The following is a 20,565-nucleotide window of genomic DNA, read 5'->3' as shown; positions in this document are numbered from 1 at the left end:
TGTCCCAATAATTATGGACCCGACTGTATGTGACTACTGTATAACTAATTGTTTGTTTGTTGAAATGTCTTTTTAATTCATGCTGTTATTTACTTATTTAATTATTTTGAAGTGGGACGTCCTGGGACTTACGGGCAGTCCCATATGTCAGTTTTGGAGCCCATTTTGCGTGTATTTGAGTGCACATGTATGTTTCCTCATTCACTTGTAACCTAATAAAGGGGACTTTGGAATTCCTGAAACGCGGAAGACTCCTGATTCAACTCCGTGTTTGTGATGTTTACTCATGCCAAGCAAAGATCTCCAAATCTTGACTGTGTAGGGAAACACTCTAATCACATAGTAGTGTCTATTGGTCAATGTATGAATAGATTTATTTCAGAGGAATTGTACAACACAAAGTTCTATTAAAAAAATCCAGAATTGGTACTGCATTGGAAACAGAAGTACTTACTAAATCAGACAAGTCAGGAGAAATGACAGATCATCTTTAAAGAGGACCTTTCATGGGTCCAAACATTATAAACTAAGTATCAGGACACGTAGGGCATAGTGCAGGGATCTAACTGTACTTACTATTTTTTCTGGGCGTTCGCACGCTGTGGCCCCCGTTGTATTCTCCCACCTGGTATGCTAATTTTAGCATCGGAGCAATGAGGAGGAGACTGAGTCTTTCTCCATTGGCGTCTCCTTCTTTCCTGGCTGTAGCGCTGTCCAATCGCAGCGGAGAGCGTCAGAAGGGAGAAAAAAACCTCACCTTCTCCGCTGCGATTGGACAGCTCACAGCCAGGGAAGAAGGAGACGCCAACAGAGAAAGACTCAGACTCAGTCTCCTCCTTATTGCTCCGATGCTAAAATTAGCATACCAATCGGGAGAATACAACGGGGGCCACAGCGGGCGAACGGAGCGCCGCCCAGAAAAAATAGTAAGTACAGTTAGATTCCTGTACTATACCCTACGTGTCCTGATGCTTAGTTTATAATGTCTGGACCCATGAAAGGTCCTTTAAATGGAGAATGCTGGACTAGTTTCACTCCCTGGGAGGGCCGCCTGGAACCTTATTTATTTTTATAAATCCTTGTGTGTTGTGGACTGTGCTGAAATGCATAGATTTACTATAGGTAAAAGCTATGTATTTCCTTTCTATAATTCATTCTCCTGTCTGTTTTTCTAAATAATTGTATTCCACGTGAATTGACCATTCTGAAGCATCTAGTCTTATCACCCTATGTTGTGTCGTTCCTCCATTGTTCCTACTAGAAGTTTATGAAAAAAAATTGCTAACCTGGGGTTACCAGTAGGGGTTGTATCCCCGCATAGTCTGACACTAGCAGTATATACTGGATAGCCTCCCCCCCCCCCCACTTCCCTGTCGGTGTTTGGCCGACAGCTTCCTCGTGTTTATGGCGGCTTTAGTCTATGATGTTACTGTAATATTTTGCTAATTTTTCTATTTTCTAATAATCAGTCTCAATATGTGGAGAACACAATGAAAATACATGAGAGAACAAAACTTTTAAACGAAGAGTGGACAAATCTAAAACTGCAACCACTTGAGATAATGGAACCTTCGAATACACTTCCTTTTCTGAAAAAGGTAACATTCTGCTTTTCACCCCCAATTATGAAAATTTTCTTCTAAGAAATCCTCTCCATGTAAGTGTAATGTAACAGTAAATCACTTATATTCTCCTTCCAGTGTACGGTTGAAAGCACCTTTGATGATTTTGCCACCCAGACTATATGTACAAGGTCTCTGAATACGGTAGCACTTGTTCCCATCATGTACTCTTGGTCTCCCCTCCAGCAAAACTTTATGGTATGTTACAGCTCACTAATGTCTTCAGAAGGTACTGCATTAATTTTTAAATGTTACTATGATGTGATCATGTGCACAGTCTTTTAAAGCTGACCATACATATTAGATGTATTTCTGCCGAGCCATCCGATTTCTGTCGGGATTGGACGGATATCTGTATGGAGGCCTCCCTGTCTGCAAATATTGGTGAGATAAGAATCAGATTGGTAGATATCAACTTGCCTGATCCTTTTGGTCTGTCCATATAGAACACATGCACGCTCGGCTAAGCAGACGTGTATGGTGAAGGTGTGGGGGGGCTGGTAGTGATAGATGTCATCCAAACCAGCATTCACCCTACAGGTACTTCAGGCCACAAAGACAAATGGAAACAAATTAAGCTTAATTAATTATATTATGAATGGATGTAACTTGTAAAGGAGTTGAGCAGTTTAAAAACCTACTGCTCATTTGATGATCCCCCGATAATGTGCTGAAATTTGGGGGGGAAGTGGCCAGAAATCAGGGTGGATAAAAATCTATGATTTAAAAAAAAAAAAAAAAAGATTTTTTTTGATTTAAATCTGATTTTTTTTAATATAAAATGCATTTTGAGGAAAATATATTACCATCCAAATGTTATTTCATCATGAAATAAAGATTCGTTTTTTAATTATGTAGAATAAGGCTGTATATGTTTAATTTTTTTGGTAAATAAACTCCATTAATCCATTCACAATGTCATTCTCTTCCAGAGGTTTTTGTAAGATTATTGAGCAGTTTCTCTGCCTACAAGATATCATCACAGATGCTTGGTTTACTTTTGCAGTTTTCAAAACTGAATTTGACTCCGCAGAGATCACATGCCTCTTCTTCACAGCAAAAATGTTATAACATGAACAGAGTTGAGAAAAAGACCTTAATCCTAACTTCTACAAACCTATAAATACAGAATCCATCTAATCAAACTAATATAAAAAGTTGTTATTCTAAAAATCTTCATCTACTTACATATTATAAGTTATACCAGCAAGAATTAGTCTTTATGTAGAAAACTATGATTTAAATCAGGCCTTACTGACTAGTGATTTAAATCAGTTTGATTTAAATCAAATCCACCCTGCCAGAAATGCCCGTTAAAATCAAGAGTGCATAAAGTAGTACTTGAATGAGATTACTCTTTATAGACAGATACTTGTAAGGCTACATTCATGGTCATTAAAATCAGACACACTGTCAGTATTTCATGGCCCTTCTGCATCCATGTGTGTATCCATTTTCTGGCCTTTTGGACATTTTTAACCGGTTGGGGACATATGACGTACCGGTACGTCATGATGTCCTGGTACTTAAGGACACATGACGTACCAGTACGTCATGTGTATTTCCGATCACCGGCGGGCGGTGATCGGAACTGGGTGCCTGCTGAAATCAATCAGCAGGCACCCTGGGACAATGCGCGGGGGGGGTCAATTCAGACCTGCGGTTTGCGGCGTTTCCGGGTCATCAGGCAGCTACTGCAGTAGCTATCTGGTCCCCGTGCTGCTGTGACGGGGACCCGATAGCAGGGAAGGCAGCGCAATGCCTTCCTTAGGCATCGGGGCTGCCTTCCGGTGAAGAGCCTGGAAGGGGATCAGACCCCCAAAAGTTGAAGTCCCAAAGTGGGAAAAAAATAAAGTGAAAATAAAAGTTGAAAAAATAAAGTTTCCCCCCAAAAACAATTAAAAGTTTCAAGTAAAAAAAAACAAAAAACGTAATTTTCCCCAAATAAAGTAAAAAAAAAAAAAGGTAAAAAATAGGAAAAAAAATAGTTTACATATTGGGTATCGCCGCGTCCGTATTGACAGGCTCTATAAACATATCGCATGACCTAACACCTCAGATGAACACCATAAAAAATAAAAACTGTGCTAAATAAACAATTTTTTTGTCACCTTACGTCACTAAAAGTACAACAGCAAGCGATCAAAAAGGCGTATGCCCACCAAAATAGCACCAATCTAACTGTCACATCATCCCGCAAAAAATGAGCCCCTACCTAAGACAACGCCCAAAAAATAAAAAAAAATATAGCTCAGAATATGGAGACACTAAAACATAATTAATTTTTTTTGTTTTAAAAAAGCTGTTATTGTGTAAAACTCAAGTAAATTTAAAAAAGTATACGTATTAGGTATCGCCGCGTCCGTAATAACCTGCTCTTTAAAAATATCACATGACCTAACCCCTCAGGTAAATACCGTTAAAAAAATTATAAAATAAACGGTGTAAAAAAAGCAATTTTTTTTTTTCACCTTACATCACAAAAAGTGTAATACCAAGCGATCAAAAAGTCATACGCACCCCAAAATAGTGCCAATAAAACCGTCATCTCATCCCGAAAAAAAATGAGCCCCTACACAATGAGCCCTGGACAGTCGCCCAAAAAATAAATAAAACTATGGCTTTCAGAATGTGGAGACCCTAAAGAATCATTTAAAAAAAAAAAATAATAATAATGCTTTGTTATATAAAACTGAAACAAACAACCATGATATTTGGTATTGTCGCGTCCGTGACAACCAGCTTTATAAAAATACCACATGATCTAACCTGTCAAAACAGCTATTTCTTGTTACCTTGCCTCACAAAAAGTGTAATATAGAGCAAACAAAAATCACATGTACCCTAAAATAGTACCAACAAAACCACCCTATGCCATAGATTCTAAAATGGGGTAACTTTTTTGGAGTTTCTACTCTAGGGGTGCATCAGGGGGGCTTCAAATGGGACATGGTGTCAAATAATCAGTCCAGCAAAATCTGCCTTCCAAAAACCGTATGGCATTCCTTTCCTTCTGCGCCCTGCCGTGTGCCCGTACACCAGTTTACGACCACATATGGGGTGTTTCTGTAAACTACAGAATCGGAGCCATAAATATTGAGTTTTGATGGGCTGTTAACCCTTGCTTTGTAACTGGAAAAAAATTATTTAAATGTAAATCTGCCAAAAAAGTGAAATTTTATCTCTATTTTTCATTAATTCTTGTAGAACACCTAAATGGTTAACAAAGTTTGTAAAATAAGTTTTGAATACCTTGAGAGGTGTAGTTTCTAAAATGGGGTCATTTTTGGGTGGTTTCTATTATGTAAGCTTCACAAAGTGACTTCAGACCCAAACTGTTCCTTGAAAAGTGGGTTTTTGAAAATTTCTGAAAAATTTTAAGATTTGCTTCTAAACTTCTAAGCCTTGTAACATCCCCAAAAAATAAAATGTAATTCCCAAAATGATCCAAACATGAAGTAGACATATGGGGAATGTAAAGTAATACCTATTTTTGTAGGTATTACTATGTATTATAGAAGTAGAGAAATTGAAACTTGCAAATTTTTCCAAATTTTTAGTAAATTTGGTATTTTTTTATAAATAAAAATGATTTTTTTTTACTCCATTTTACCAGTGCCATGAAGTACAACATGTGACGAAAAAACATTCTCAGAATAGCCTGGATAAGTCAAAGCGTTTTAAAGTTATCACCACATAAAGTGACACTGGTCAGATTTGCAAAAAATGGCCTTGTCCTTAAAGGGACACTGACAGGCCGTTAGAGCATATAAAGTGACATATTCTTCTATTGGTCTTAATATGCTTAATTAAACTATACCATTATCACCCCTCGCTGCCTTTCCATTACTTATAAAAAGTGTTTTTGACAATCTGCAAATTACCTTACTTTGTGTCCAAGCGGCTGTCCCTCATTCAGTTGTATGCCCAGCCTCGCCCCAACTGCTGTCTCCTAGTGCCGCCCAGCTCATTAGTATTCACTGCACTGGGCGGTTTTTTTTTCTCCCGACGCAGTGAAATCCCGCGCATGCCCAGTACTATCTTCTACTGAAGCTGGAGGGTGCCGGGGACCTTATCCGGCGCAGGCACGGAGCGACAAGATGAGTCTGATGGGCATGCGCGGGATTTCACTGCGTCGGGAGAAAAAAAAACTAGGCACTAGGAGACGGCAGTTGGGGCGCGGCTGGGCACACAACTGAATGAGGGACAGCCCCTTGGGCACAAAGTAAGGTAATTTGCATATTGATAAACACTTTTTATAAGTAAAGGAAAGGCAGCGAGGGGTGATAATGGTATAGTTTAATTAAGCATATTAAGACCAATAGAAGAATATATGTCACTTTATATGCTTTAAGGTGAAAATGAGCCCAATCCTTAAGGTGTTAATGGCCATTTTGCATTTGTTTTTCATGGCGTTTTTTTTTTTTTGGAACCTCACAACCTCTGCAGTACCCTCAGTATATATTATACACCACCACAGTGCCCCCAGTTTAAATAATGGCCACAATACCAACCCCAGTATATATAGTGCCCCCCAGCGTCTATAGTGCCCCCCAAGAGAGCCCTCCAGTATAAATATTGACCCCCAATAGTGCCCTCCATTCTGCTGGGTCCAAAAAAATTTAAATAAAAACTCATCTACTTGAACACAAGGGAACACTCCTTCTGCACTGGAGGGAGCAGGACCTGACACTCTGAGTTGTGATTTCACAGGTGACATCACGACACTAGGAGCCACAGGTCCTGCTCCCTCCAGTGCAGAACTAGTGTTCCCTTGAGGTGTTTTTTATTTATTTTTTTACCCCTGAAATCTACTATTACCTGTTTTTACATCCATTAGATGGGTGTACTACTGTCTAAACGCCCATTAAAAACAGGATTACTGATTTCAATTCAGTCCGTCTGGCCGTGAAAATGGGCATAAATAGGACATGATAGGACATGTTCTATTTTTTGACGCCCACTATCCACTGGTCGTTTAAAAAAAAAAAAAAAGTCCATGTGAATAGCCCCATAGACTTCTATTAGTTATGAAAACGATTATTTTTCCATTCACATGAATGTAGTCCTGCAGTCTATGTCCTAACAATGCATTTGATTTGAACATTTTAAAGAGCTCCAAATCACCTGCATAGATAATCAGGGCAATTCACAGAAAACTGGCAAACATGCCTTATGCCAGATTTGTGTTTGGACACTTTTTCCCCCTCACTAGTGTCTAGAAAATGAGGCGTGACTTGGAGAAAAGGGGGTGTGGCTTGCAGGGAAACCATGTGGCTTAAAATGTGCCAATGCAAAATCTTGCTGTAAAAAAAGCCAACCCATAGAAGGCATAAAGACAGGAGAAATGCCAGGTTTATCGTAGCATGAGTCACTGTGATATACCTACCTGATCTAGTTCCAAGTGTCTAACTTTAAGACAATATTAAAGGAGTTGTCCGAGAATAACTAATTTTTCCCTGTTGCCCACACCCTGACTCCGCTAGGGAAAGAATCGTACTTGCCTGCTTCCCACCACTCCAGCCCTGCGTGCTGGCTAACACATGTCCATCTTCCGGTCTGCGGCTTATTTACTTCCTCCCCAGCACAGGCATGGTCACCTGCTCCACTGCCGCCATTGGCTGGCTTCAGCAGTGATGTCTCTGTCCTTTAATAAATATTCTCCATTCTGTTGAAGGGATTGTCTGGTTCCCTGTATTGATTACCTATCCTCAGGTTAGGTCATCAATATCAGATCAGCGGGGGTCCGACTCCTGCCATCCCCCCAGATCAGCTGGCTGAGCAGAACGCAGCGCTCCTGCGAGCACTGCATTCTCTTCACTGTTTACCTGCTCGCCATTGCTGTTGCCGCAGCAAGCAGATGTAATTATAACTGCTCCGTCCCATTCACTCCAATAGGAAGGAGCAGGGTGCTATCAATTGGGGTGTATTCATGCACAGTCTGCCACTATCCAATCAGTGTTGGCAATGGCAGTCTGTGCAGGGACACACCCTCAACTAGTAACACCCAACTGGACCCTCATTGCAAACTGTTAGTTAATCATTTATAACTTCTAGATGGAGAAGATGAGTGTCTTTTTATGCTGACCTGTGCCTAGATAAAATTATTATAGAAGCTGGACAACACCTTTAAGGAAGTTAATGGTCGGTTTTTATCCATATCCTTTCTCTGCATGAATTTTAGGTGGAAGATGAGACGGTCTTGTGTAACATCCCTTACATGGGGGACCACGTTAAAGAGGAGGATGAAATGTTTATTGAGGAATTGATCAGTAACTATGATGGAAAGGTCCACGGAGAGGAAGGTGGGTTTTTGTGACATTTAATAGGCTTTCAGATAAACAGTAGGGATGAGCGAATAGACTTCGGATGAAACATCCGAAGTTGATTCGCGTAAAACTTCGTTCTAATACTGTACGGAGCAGGAGCTCCGTACAGTAATAGAATGCATTGGCTCCGATTAGCTGAAGTTATTGCTTTGCGAAGTCTCGCGAGACTTCGCGCAATAACTTCATAACTTAATTTGTACTGTAAAAAACCATTTCCTGAACTCATACTGTGAAGGGGACAGGACAAGGTACCACTTGGAACCGAACCCGAGTTCGGGAAATGTTTTTTTACAAGTACAAATTAAGTTATGAAGTTATTGTGCAAAGTCTCGCGAGACTTCGCAAAGCAATGACTTCTGATCATTGGAGCCAATACATTCTATTACTGTACGGAGCTCCTGCTCCGTATAGTATTCAGTATTAAAACAAAGTTTTATGCGAATCGACTTCGGATGTTTCATCTGAAGGCGATTCGCTCATCTCTAATAAACAGTTGTTCACATAGTGAGTGAATTGTAATAATTACTGTTGATTGTTCATAGTGCATTTAATTTGTTTTCCAATCACAGAGGTGGATTTTCCATCTGCAATGACCTCTAGTCCACGCTTACATGAACGTGAGCGTCTGTTTATGTACGGTCACTCTTTCTCGGCCAGACGCAACAGCACAACGAAAACGGGTATGCATCCCTTTGACATGAGGAAGCCAAAAGGATCCTGCTGATAGTACAGTTACCATTTTGCACATATTTCTAAGGTTAACTGGCAATGCAGTATTGTATGTAAGACAAGATAGCAAAGTGGTTTTATTCTGAGTGCGTAACAATGTCTTGCTTGTCCTTTCTTGGTTGACGCTCTTTTAATTTGTCTTTTCTTTCTGCCTATTCCATTGTGTTTGTGAAATGCTTTCCGAAGTCTTGCATGCATTGATTTGTAATTGACTCCTTTTCCAAATTCAGTGCAGCCCTCCTGGCAATCAGCTGATCACTGGAAGTCCAGCAACTGTACCTATTAGCCAACAGCTGTTTTTTTTTTCTGGGGCAAGAGCTACAACTACGTAGACCTTTTGCAAGGGAAATAGTAATTCAGTAGACGACAATGTAAAACATGCCATGCTGAAGCCTCCAGAGTAAGACCTGCCCTTGGCTGCTGCCCCACACGCAAGTAAATAATTGGGCTCCATAGTAGGTGTTCCCTGTGTATGGACAGGCAATGTCCTGAGCAGACACCCCCTTTAATTAGGATGTCCTGACTCCTTTTTATTACCTGCCCTTTGTGCCAACATAGTGGTGCTCAACATTCTCAGAAAAACACACTCGCAATGCAGTTTTGTAGGAAGCCAGATGGTTGCATTGTGTTTTGATGTGGGAGGACACGAGTATACTGAAAAGTTCTTCCCTCACCTCCTATGTTAATGAACTGTTGATTTATTAGCTTATTAAATACTTCTGGAAAAACAGTAAAGGCCTCATGAACATTAGTGTATTGTCTGCCAAACCACCAAGAACAAGCTGGCAGTCTAATGTGTATGGGGAGCTCCCAATTCTCCCCACCAGATGATGCCAAGGGAGAGAAGGATTGGGTGGACTGAATTTTGTCGCTTGATCCTTTTGTTCTCCCAGAGATGAGAAGAGCTTACCGTGCACGTATGTGTATGGTGGACTCGATCCATTCTAGCTTTGTTCATTTGGGAATTATTACATTCTAAGGAATTCTGAATTTGATGGCTTGCATCTCATGGCATATGCGTCCACTTGTAGTGCTACAATTGGCTCATGTATGAAGCTCAGCTACCCAGTTTCTCTCGTGTCTTTACATTTCATATATTTTCTTAAGGGCATATTACACTGGCTGATTTTTGGGCCAATTATATGAATAATTAGGGATAGTTGGCCCATGTAATTGTCCTGCATTTCATCTGGCAAATGAGGAAACTCATATCATTCATAATAAAAGATGCCTACTATCGCCAGCATGTCACCCAGTGTAATCCGTGATGTACTGCTGATAATCAGTACAGCTGAATTGTGGAGGAAGGACTGGGGCTCATATTTTGTTGCGATGGCCAGTGTATTAAGGCCGATGCAAACTAGCGCTGTTTGATATGTTTATTGTTGATCGATGTTCGTCCTATCCAAACACCGGCCAGTCTAATATAGTCCTTACTCATTCGCTAACAAGCCATGCATGTAAGATTTATTAAAAGGACATTCTAATCCCTGCAGAGCACAATGCTGGACTTAATAGAAAAAAACACACCTCCTTCTGCTTTTCAGTAGATGGGCACACACGCCACTATTTGCCTTTCCAAATTCAAGTGACTCCTCATGTCTACTTTGGAGACCATATAGACTGCCGCCCCTTGCTGTGGTCCTTGCAGGCAAGCAGTGGCCTAAAGCCTGCCTTATAGCCACTAATGTGATTTGTGTAGGTCGGACTAATATTCAGCTGGTGAAGTTTTATGGAAACTGTAGGGTAGCTTTTATATTTTGCTGTTATTTTTATCTTTCCAAAAAGTAAAAAGTTTAGTTTGTGTGTACATTGAAAAGAATTACCAAACATTCAGAATATATTATGGCACGTTTTTGCTCAAGATCAAATTAGTAAAGCTATCCACACACATTATACAGCAGCTGGCCGAACGCACGTTAAGCCAATGACTATTTCTCCTGAACCCTCTGTACGCATGCACACTCTGCTCGACCAAGCATGCCTGAGTTCTCAAGCTGCTGTCAGACTCCTGGTGGAGGCTTTTCTCCCTTGAGAACATAAGACCTGATAAGTTGAAAACCAGCATGTTCAACCATTCTTTCTCCCTGACATCGGAATAAAGTCTGGACACCCCATACACATTAGGCTACTTTCACACTTGCGTTCGGAGCGGATCCGTCTGATGTTTCATCAGACGGATCCGCTCCGATAATGCAGACGTTCACATCCGTTCAGAACGGATGCGTCTGCATTAAAACTTAGAAAATTTTCTAAGTGTGAAAGTTGTCTGAGCGGATCCGTTCAGACTTTACATTGTAAGTCAATGGGGAACGGATCCGCTTGAAGATTGAGCCATATGGTGTCATCTTCAAGCGGATCCGCCCCCATTGACTTACGTTGTAAGTGTGGACGGATCCGATCGCCTCCGCACGGCCAGGCAGCGTTCAGGTGTCCGCTCACTGAGCGGAGCGGAGGCTGAGCGCTGGCAGGCGGATGCATTCTCAGTGGATCCGCCTCCACTGAGAATGCATTGGGGCCAGACGGATGCGTTCGGGGCCGCTCGTGAGCCCCTTCAAACGGTGCGCACGAGCGGACACCCGAACGCTAGTGTGAAAGTAGCCTTAGATGGTTGACTAGTCCAGCTAAAATCAGCAGTTTCTGCCAGCGATTGTCTAATGTGTATGACGACATAGTAAAAATAATAAGAAAAGATAGAAAGGGGGCTTACACCCGAATACAATGGATATTGAGGGTTCACCACCTAACTGGGTCACCCAATCCCAGTAGAAATAGTGAATAAAAATAAAGAAAAAACAAGGTGTGCACTCCTTTTTCTAGTTTTGCATATATGATGAACTATTTAATAAAAATATAAACATATAGAAGCAGAAAAATAAAATAAACCAATACATACATATATAATCCCCCAGAAAAAAAGTAAAAAAACCATAAGCATTAGTACTTCATTCTCAATTGCGATACATGATGCTTTAAATACATAGATGAATATATGCTAATTCCAATATATGATTGCAAAAAAATGGGTCTGTCTTCAATTCTCACAAGATATAGAGAAATTTAGCATATGTTGAATAAAGCTTTAGCAATACTGCCCCTCAATATTCAGTGGTATTTAATATAAATTCATGGTAAAAAAAAATAGCATATCATATGGATGGTCAGTATGGCTATAGAAAATGTAGACAAATACCGCAGATCAAATGTTCAGTAATATTTGCTGACACTTATAAAAACATTCCACATTATTCCATGAAAGTGCTGACTGTTCGATAAGTAGCGCTAAATCAATTGGCTGAGTGCAGCACACGTGTCTCGCCTGGTTTGAAGAGCAAGAAGTAAGTTCATCATAACCAGCACATTGAATTTAAATGTCCTGCTACACTCATTATACAGTCGCTGACTGGTAGAAATAGGTAAAGATGAAACAGTTGACAAACTAGACACACATATCTTGCTTGATTAATAAAGCAGAAGATGAGTTCATCTCCTCTTGCAAAAACATAGACATAGGGCTAAATGAAGTATTATAGATATTATTGTTAAGTGCAAGATAAATCACCTGGGGCGTAAAAACCCAAGAGCAGAATATACAATCAGTGATACAGTCCTAACCTCAGTATCTGAGGAAAGGGATTTAGGGGTCATTATTTCAGAAGACTTAAAGGTAGGCAGACAATGTCATAGAGCAGCAGGAAATGCTAGCAGAATGCTTGGGTGTATAGGGAGAGGCATTACTAGTAGAAAGAGGGAGGTGCTCATGCCGCTCTACAGAGCACTAGTGAGACCTCATTTGGAGTATTGTGCGCAGTACTGGAGACCATATCTCCAGAAGGATATTGATACTTTGGAGAGAGTTCAGAGAAGAGCTACTAAACTGGTACATGGATTGCAGGATAAAACTTACCAGGAAAGGTTAAAGGACCTTAACATGTATAGCTTGGAAGAAAGACGAGACAGAGGGGATATGATAGAAACTTTTAAATACATAAAGGGAATCAACAAGGTAAAAGAGGAGAGAATATTTAAAAGAAGAAAAACTGCTACAAGAGGACATAGTTTTAAATTAGAGGGGCAAAGGTTTAAAAGTAATATCAGGAAGTATTACTTTACTGAGAGAGTAGTGGATGCATGGAATAGCCTTCCTGCAGAAGTGGTAGCTGCAAATACAGTGAAGGAGTTTAAGCATGCATGGGATAGGCATAAGGCCATCCTTCATATAAGATAGGGCCAGGCGCTATCCATAGTATTTAGTATATTGGGCAGACTAGATGGGCCAAATGGTTCTTATCTGCCGACACACATTCTATGTTTCTATGGTGGGAAAATATACAAATACCGCAACAAAAAGAGAGAATGTAATTGCAATGTTAGTGGGACACAAAAGGACTCCATACACGTGTTTTTTTTTTGCAACCCAATTTGTAACTTGATCCAGCCTTGTTACTATTACACAACACTGTAAAAAGATGGTATCGCCACATTTACAAATATAAGCCACTAAAGAAAAACACGTTTGGCAATCATTTATAACAGTGATGGCGAACCTTTTACAGACTGAGTGCCCAAACTGCAACATAAACCCACTTATTTATCGCAAAGTGCCAACACAGCAATTTACCTTGAATACTACAGTCCAATATAGAATATCTTCCATGTACTTTATAATTTTTTTACAATATCCTGCCTACATTCAGTGCACTGCCTGTGCTGTTCATAGTGCGCCCTGCGCTGCTGAATGGCAGGAAAAGTCTAAGGCATATTGGTACACCATAGACTTTTTCCAGGTTGTGGGTGCCCACAGAGAGGGCTCTGAGTGCCGCCTCTGGCACCCGTGCCATAGGTTCGCCACCACTGATTTATAATATACCTATATACATTTACATATGGTCTGGGCCTAAGGTATATACAACAGCACTAATATTGGAGCGAACTTGCCACTGCTGGAGGAGATGGCGCCCTACAAATCCAACGTTAACCAACCGCTTGGGGATCCGCAACTTGGAAGCTTGCTGCCATAGAGATCTCCATAAGGTATAAAATTACCTAGCACTGATACGAGAGGAGGAAGGGTAAGTGCACAAATCTAAACCCCATACCCTCAGGACTGATGAGCTTTGCTACAAGAAAGTGATTAATATTGGAAACAATACTAGCGATATTCGTTAACAAAGTTGGCGATACATTCTCATCATTATTACGCAGTGACTGCAAGAGGATATCAATACTCAATGTGCTAATAACGATGAACTCATCTTCTGCTTTTAAATCAAGCAAGATATGTGTGTCTAGTTTGTCAACTGTTTCATCTTTACCTATTTCAACCAGTCAGCGACTGTATAATGAGTGTAGAAGGACATTTAAATTCAATGTGCTGGTTATGATGAACTTACTTCTTGCTCTTCAAGCCAGGCGAGACACGTGTGCTGCTACTTATTTAGAACAGTCAGCGCTTTTATGGAATAATGTGAAATGTTTTTATAAGTGTCAGCAAATATTACAGAATATTAGCCATACTGACCATCCATATAATATGCAATTTTTTACCATGAATTTATATTAAATACCACTGAATATTGAGGGGCAGTATTGCTAAAGCTTTAGGGTCCATTCACACGTCTGTAGTGTATTGCGGGTCCGCAATACACCCGGCCGGCACCCCTATAGAACTGCCTATTCTTGTCCACAATTGCAGACAAGAATAGAACATGTTCTATATTTTTTTTCGGGAGCCGCGGACCGGAAGATCGGGGCCGCGCTCCGGAAATGCGGATGCGGACAGCACACTGTGTGCTATCCAAATCTCTTTCGGCCCCATAGAGAATGAATGGGTCCGGATTCGTTCCGCAACGTTGTATTGGAATTGGCATATATTCATCTATGTATTTACAGCATCATGTATCGCAATTGAGAATGAAGTACTAATGCTTATGGTTTTTTTACTTTTTTTCTGGGGGATTATATATGTAATGTAATGGTTTATTTTATTTTTCCGCTTTTATATGTTTATATTAAATAGTTCATCCTATATGCAAAACTAAAAAATGAGTGCACACCTTGTTTTCTCTTTATAGTAAAAATAATGTTGCCAGTCCAAACACTGGTATAAACCTTAACCTGCTCAAAAGGGTTCTTACTTTAGAACTCAGTTTTTAAAGTCATCTAGGTTGGTGTGATGTGCTGAATGTCATGCTTAATTTGCTTCATGCTTTACACAGATTTATGCTGAGAAGCATCTGACTAATATAATGCTTCCATCTGATGTGCTTATTAGTTTGCATTTTTCGTGGTGTATATTAAATGCAGTCTGTCAGCAGTTTTGACCATGCAAATCTGCTGACAGCCCTAGATTTGAGGCTAAGGAGACCTGTACAAACATACCTTTTCAGAAGCTTTTCTCGTCAGGAGTAGTGTGAGTATAAAGTTTTATTCTGCCAGCTTCTGTTTCTGCAACTGCCCGTGAGGTGCCTTTATGCCCTGAGTGACAACTGTATTGGTCTCCTGGTAGGATGCTACAGCTGTCACTCAGAGCAAAGGGGCTATGTGGATCTCTTACATGTCTTTACCGGCTATGCTTTGCTCTTTAAAGCCTTTTGATGTTTCAAATGTACAAATTTATGACTGAACTGCGAGATTTCTTAGGTTTTGTTTGGAAGAATCTTAAGAAAGCTGACTTGGTTCTGTGCAGGTGCTGGCATTCTGGATGATGCCAGCTTTCTGGAGCTGGTTGGTGCTCTTACAGATGAAGGTGAAAGTAAACAGAGTGAGTCAGGACGCAAGTCAGAAGGAGAAGGACCCATGACACGTAAAAGAAAGAGAATTGCTGAGGAAGGTAAATAATTTGTTATGTAGACCCTTGTAGTTGCTCCTTCTAAAGTTCATGCATCTTGTTTATTAAAGCACTACTTGTGACAAGTTTATTTTTGGTTTATTCTTATGTTAACTGCTACACTCTCTGACTGCCTAACTCAAAAAGTGGAGCAGGGATGCTTTATAAACCTGGTGCTCTTTCTGAATACCATATTTCTCAGTATATTTACACCAGGCAACTGGCATGAGTAAATTGATAAAGCTCCCCTTACATCTTCAAATATCCAGCTTCCATCACATATTATAAAAGTGGCTGTCTGCAGCCACCACTATCGGGGGCTCAGTGTATAGGGATTTATACAGTTATCATTGAGCTTAATGGAAGCTGTAAAAATCTCTATGCTCTGAGTTCCTTCTAGTGGTCGCTGCAGAAAAATGCCATGGTTTTATATCCGAAAGCAAGGGAAGGAGTTGAGCGACATAGTAGTAGTGGGATCTGCCTCTATGGTGAGTACAACACTCATCAATGGAGATGTAGAATTTAGCACCTGTATGTTTAATTAATGAAGTCTGTACACAGTGATGAGTTACTGAAATTAGGTTTTCATACCCTAAGCCTATGGACAAATATAACATGGAAAAAAATGATTTTTTTTTTTACATACAGTTACAGACCAAAAGTTTGGACACACCTTCTCATTCAAAGAGTTTTCTTTATTTTCATGACTATGAAGGCATCAAAACTATGAATTAACCCATGTGGAATTATATACATAACAAACAAGTGTGAAACAACTGAAAATATGTCATATTCTAGGTTCTTCAAAGTAGCCACCTTTTGCTTTGATTACTGCTTTGCACACTCTTGGCATTCTCTTGATGAGCTTCAAGAGGTAGTCCCCTGAAATGGTCTTCCAACAGTCTTGAAGGAGTTCCCAGAGATGCTTAGCACTTGTTGGCCCTTTTGCCTTCACTCTGCGGTCCAGCTCACCCCAAACCATCTCGATTGGGTTCAGGTCCGGTGACTGTGGAGGCCAGGTCATCTGGCGCAGCACCCCATCACTCTCCTTCATGGTCAAATAGCCCTTACTTTCAAAGTTTTCCCAATTTTTCGGCTGACTGACTGACCTTAATTTCTTAAAGTAATGATGGCCACTCGTTTTTCTTTACTTAGCTGCTTTTTTCTTGCCATAATACAAATTCTAACAGTCTATTCAGTAGGACTATCAGCTGTGTATCCACCTGACTTCTCCTCAACGCAACTGATGGTCCCAACCCCATTTATAAGGCAAGAAATCCCACTTATTAAACCTGACAGGGCACACCTGTGAAGTGAAAACCATTTCAGGGGACTACCTCTTGAAGCTCGTCAAGAGAATGCCAAGAGTGTGCAAAGCAGTAATCAAAGCAAAAGGTGGCTACTTTGAAGAACCTAGAATATGACATATTTTCTGTTGTTTCACACTTGTTTGTTATGTATATAATTCCACATGTGTTAATTCATAGTTTTGATGCCTTCAGTGTGAATCTACAATTTTCATAGTCATGAAAATAAAGAAAACTCTTTGAACGAGGTGTGTCCAAACTTTTGGTCTGTACTGTATATTTGTAGTTACTTTGAGTTACAAAAGATTGCACTCATTTTCATTGTGCAATCTTTATTCCTTCAGTTATTTTCAGCCCCCCTGCAACCTGCTACTAATTTTTATACTTTTCTCACATTGTTGTTTCAATCCCTGTAATACATGCTGGGTATGGGATCTGTATGTCCAGGATGCTGCTGTCTTCATTAGCTGTCATGCATCAACACAGATACATCCCTGGACTTATTTCCCCTTGTAGAGCCCATGAGAAATCTCTTCTCCCATGTGCTTATAGACACTGATATTTGGGAGAGCTTGATACCCTTTTTCCCCTCCAGGGCTGTGGAGTTTGAGTCAAATCTAGTTTTCGGTGGAGTTGGAATCTGAAGAAATGTACCAACTCCAGCTTAAAAAGAATATTATCCCTAATTTTTATTGTCTAATTAATGTATAAACTTTCATATAAATTTAGAAATATTAATCATACATATACTTTATGATCTAATCAGAATCAGTGATAAGCAGGTTGTTCTAGTGGTGATAGAAAATGAGTTCTTACCTCTCCTGTACTTTATACTAAGTATCTTCATGCTGTTACAACGCCTGAAACAGTGCTGCACATGCTCATTAGTGAAGACCAGAGGCGAAAGTTCACTAATGGCTATGCCTGCAGTTATTTCCAAATTACTAGACCGAACAGGAAGACAGCATTAAAGGGGTTGTCCAGGAATAGGTAACTTTTCACAGGTGCCTGCAGCCTGCCTCTGCTATGGAAAGAATGCAGCTGCTCTAGTCCTGCATGCTGGCTCACATATGTCCATCTACCGGTCCGTCGCTTGTTTAATTCGTCCTTGGCACAGGCATGATATTCTGCTCTGCTGCAACCAATAACTGGCTTCAGCGATGATGTCTCTTATCAACATGTGACTGCTGAATCTAGTCATTGGCTGCAGCAGATGATCATGCTCATGCCAGAGAGACGAACCTCAGTAGACCCACAGGACCCAGTGCCCAGGACCGGAGCTGCGGATAACATTTAAGTATGAATATTTCCATAGTGGAGGCAAGCTGAGAGCACTTATGAAAAGTTGTTTATTCCCAGACAACCGGCAAGCACTGAATATAGCAGCTACACTTTTTACATGTTTCTTTAATTTCCATTTAGACTTGCACATGATTCCCTGCGTTTCCACGACATACATAAAGAGCTTTTCTAAGGCCCCTTTCACACGGGCGAGTTTTCCGCTTGGGTGCAATCCTGACGCATTCATTTCAATGGGGCTGTGCACATGAGAGGTGATTTTCACACAGCACTTGTGCGTTGGGTGAAAATCGCAGCATGTTCTATATTCTGCGTTTTTCAAGCAACGCAGGCCCCATAGAAGTGAATGGGGCTGTATGAAAATCGCATTGCATCCGGAAGCAAGTGCGGATGCTATGCGATTTTCACGGATGGTTGCTAAGGAGATGATGTTATTAAATAGGGATGAGGTCCATTCACTTTATTATTTTCCATTATAACATGGTTATAATGGAAAATAATAGCATTCTTAAATACAGAATGCTAAGTAAAATGTCCCTTGAAGTTAAAAAATAATTAAAAAAATTACTCACCTCATCCACTTGATCGCGCAGCCGTTATCATCTTCTTTCTTCTTCTTGCAGGACCTGCAAAAGGACCTGCGCTGACATCATTGCGCTCGCCACGTGGTGAGAGCGGTGACGTCAGCGCAGGTCCTTTTGCAGGTCCTGCAAGAAGAGGAAAGAAGACGATAACGGCTGCGCAATCAAGTGGATGAGGTGAGTAATTTTTTTTTTATTATTTATTAACTTCAAGGGACATTTTACTAAGCATTCTGTATTAAAGAATGCTATTATTTTCCATGACAACCATGTTGTGATGGAAAATAATAAAATCTACAGAACACCGAACCCAAACCTTCAGTGAAGAAGTCCGGGTTCGGGTCTGGGTACCACATTCAGTTTTTTATCACGCGCGTACAAAACGCATTAAAACGCTTTGCACTCGCGTGGAAGAAACTGAACAACGCAATTGCAGACAAAACTGACAGAAATTTGCGTGCACACTCGCGCGGGTTTCCCGCAATGCATCCGGACCTCTTCCGCGACGCCTATGTGAAAGGGGCCTAATTTTTTTCTAAGGGCAAATTCACAGATTTCTTAATAGTGTTATCCAGTTATTAAATGCATAGTGCATTGCATATTTACTTACAGGAGCCTAGAACATTTCAGAAATTGCAGAAATTGTATTCCAATAAATGTGGCTTGTGTTCCATCTAAGTAGCCTGATTACTTATGATAATAAGTAAGAAAAAGCTTGATGTTACCATTTTACTACAGTAACGTTTATAAAGGAGTTGGATCTGTAGTTGGGGTGTGATGAAATGCAGGAGTCAAGAGTCAGAACTTTGGCTTACCAACTCTAAAGCCCTGCTCTCCTTGCAGGGTCTGCCATGGTTGCTCTCCTCTCTCTGTACTGATGAGGAGTGTGTGATTTCTCCTTGCAGAATGCTTTTGACCATTCTTTGTATCTTGCACAAATAATATTAAGCCATGTTCCTTTTCATTGTGCTTCTGCTGAGACATGTCCAGCCAGAAGGATAAACCACAAATATTTTTCTTTTTTTTCAGCGAATTTTGTTTTTACATCTTTTTCTTTCAAATGTACAGGTGAGGTCCAAAGCACAGGAAGTAATTCTGCTCAAAAAAAAGGCCAAGTAGACACCAAAGCAGATGGAGAAGATAACGTTTCTGCTCAGGGCAAAACACGAGGTTAGAAACCATTTTATAATGCTGCTGGACTTAAGGTTAATTTCCCCGGTTGATATTTAGGCAGATTATCGGGAATGAACGTTCATATGAACACTTGTTCCAGACAATCTGCCCATCTAAATTTGCTGCCGATCACCCAATGAACGAGCAAAATGCTTGTTCATTGGGTGATCCTGTCGTTCATGTAGGCACATCAATTATCATTTCTTGGCAGCAGATCGTGCTGTCTAAAAAGAGATCTGCTGCCCAGAAACAGTGCAGCTGTATGAGGATGAGCGATCGCAATAGCGATCCTTCATTCTCTTATGGTGAAGGAGATCACTGCATGTAAAGGCAGGGGTCTCCTTCACTGAACGATCAACATGTAAACCCGCTATTATTTTCCATGTACAGAGTCTCATTATTTACACAGATCCTTTCAGAATAGTCTCCATTGTGTTTATTCCTTCTATATTGAAGTCACTAATAGCTGAAAGGGTGACCCTAGTGAAAATTAATAAATATGCTGACACAATTGAAGTTGAGAGAGTTATGAAGGAAACAATAGTTGTGACAGCATGAAAGGTAACTATTGAGTTATAGACGAAGACATAGTAGACAGTGTTTCTCTGCTAGCAGAGAAGAGATATGAATGAGGCACTACTTGGCAGAGAAACAATTAGTGACCATTGAAAGAATTTTAATTTAATGATGGTCTAT

At 40.4% G+C, this 20,565-nt stretch overlaps 1 protein-coding gene across 1 annotated transcript in view; it reads left to right on the top strand.

The window, feature by feature from the left end:
* Positions 1 to 20,565, top strand: part of EZH1 (enhancer of zeste 1 polycomb repressive complex 2 subunit) — a 68,855-nt gene that overhangs the window by 24,052 nt on the left and 24,238 nt on the right. Inside the window, 6 exon segments of the mRNA XM_040436081.1 lie at positions 1,470 to 1,598; positions 1,701 to 1,820; positions 7,807 to 7,927; positions 8,521 to 8,631; positions 15,369 to 15,512; positions 19,765 to 19,866. Coding sequence (XP_040292015.1) covers positions 1,470 to 1,598; positions 1,701 to 1,820; positions 7,807 to 7,927; positions 8,521 to 8,631; positions 15,369 to 15,512; positions 19,765 to 19,866 — 727 coding nt within the window.

Source organism: Bufo bufo, chromosome 6, assembly GCF_905171765.1.
Source record: "Bufo bufo chromosome 6, aBufBuf1.1, whole genome shotgun sequence".
Lineage (NCBI taxonomy): Eukaryota > Metazoa > Chordata > Amphibia > Anura > Bufonidae > Bufo > Bufo bufo.
The sequence above is the reverse complement of the archived record's forward strand: the minus strand, read 5'-3'. Positions and strand labels throughout refer to the sequence as shown.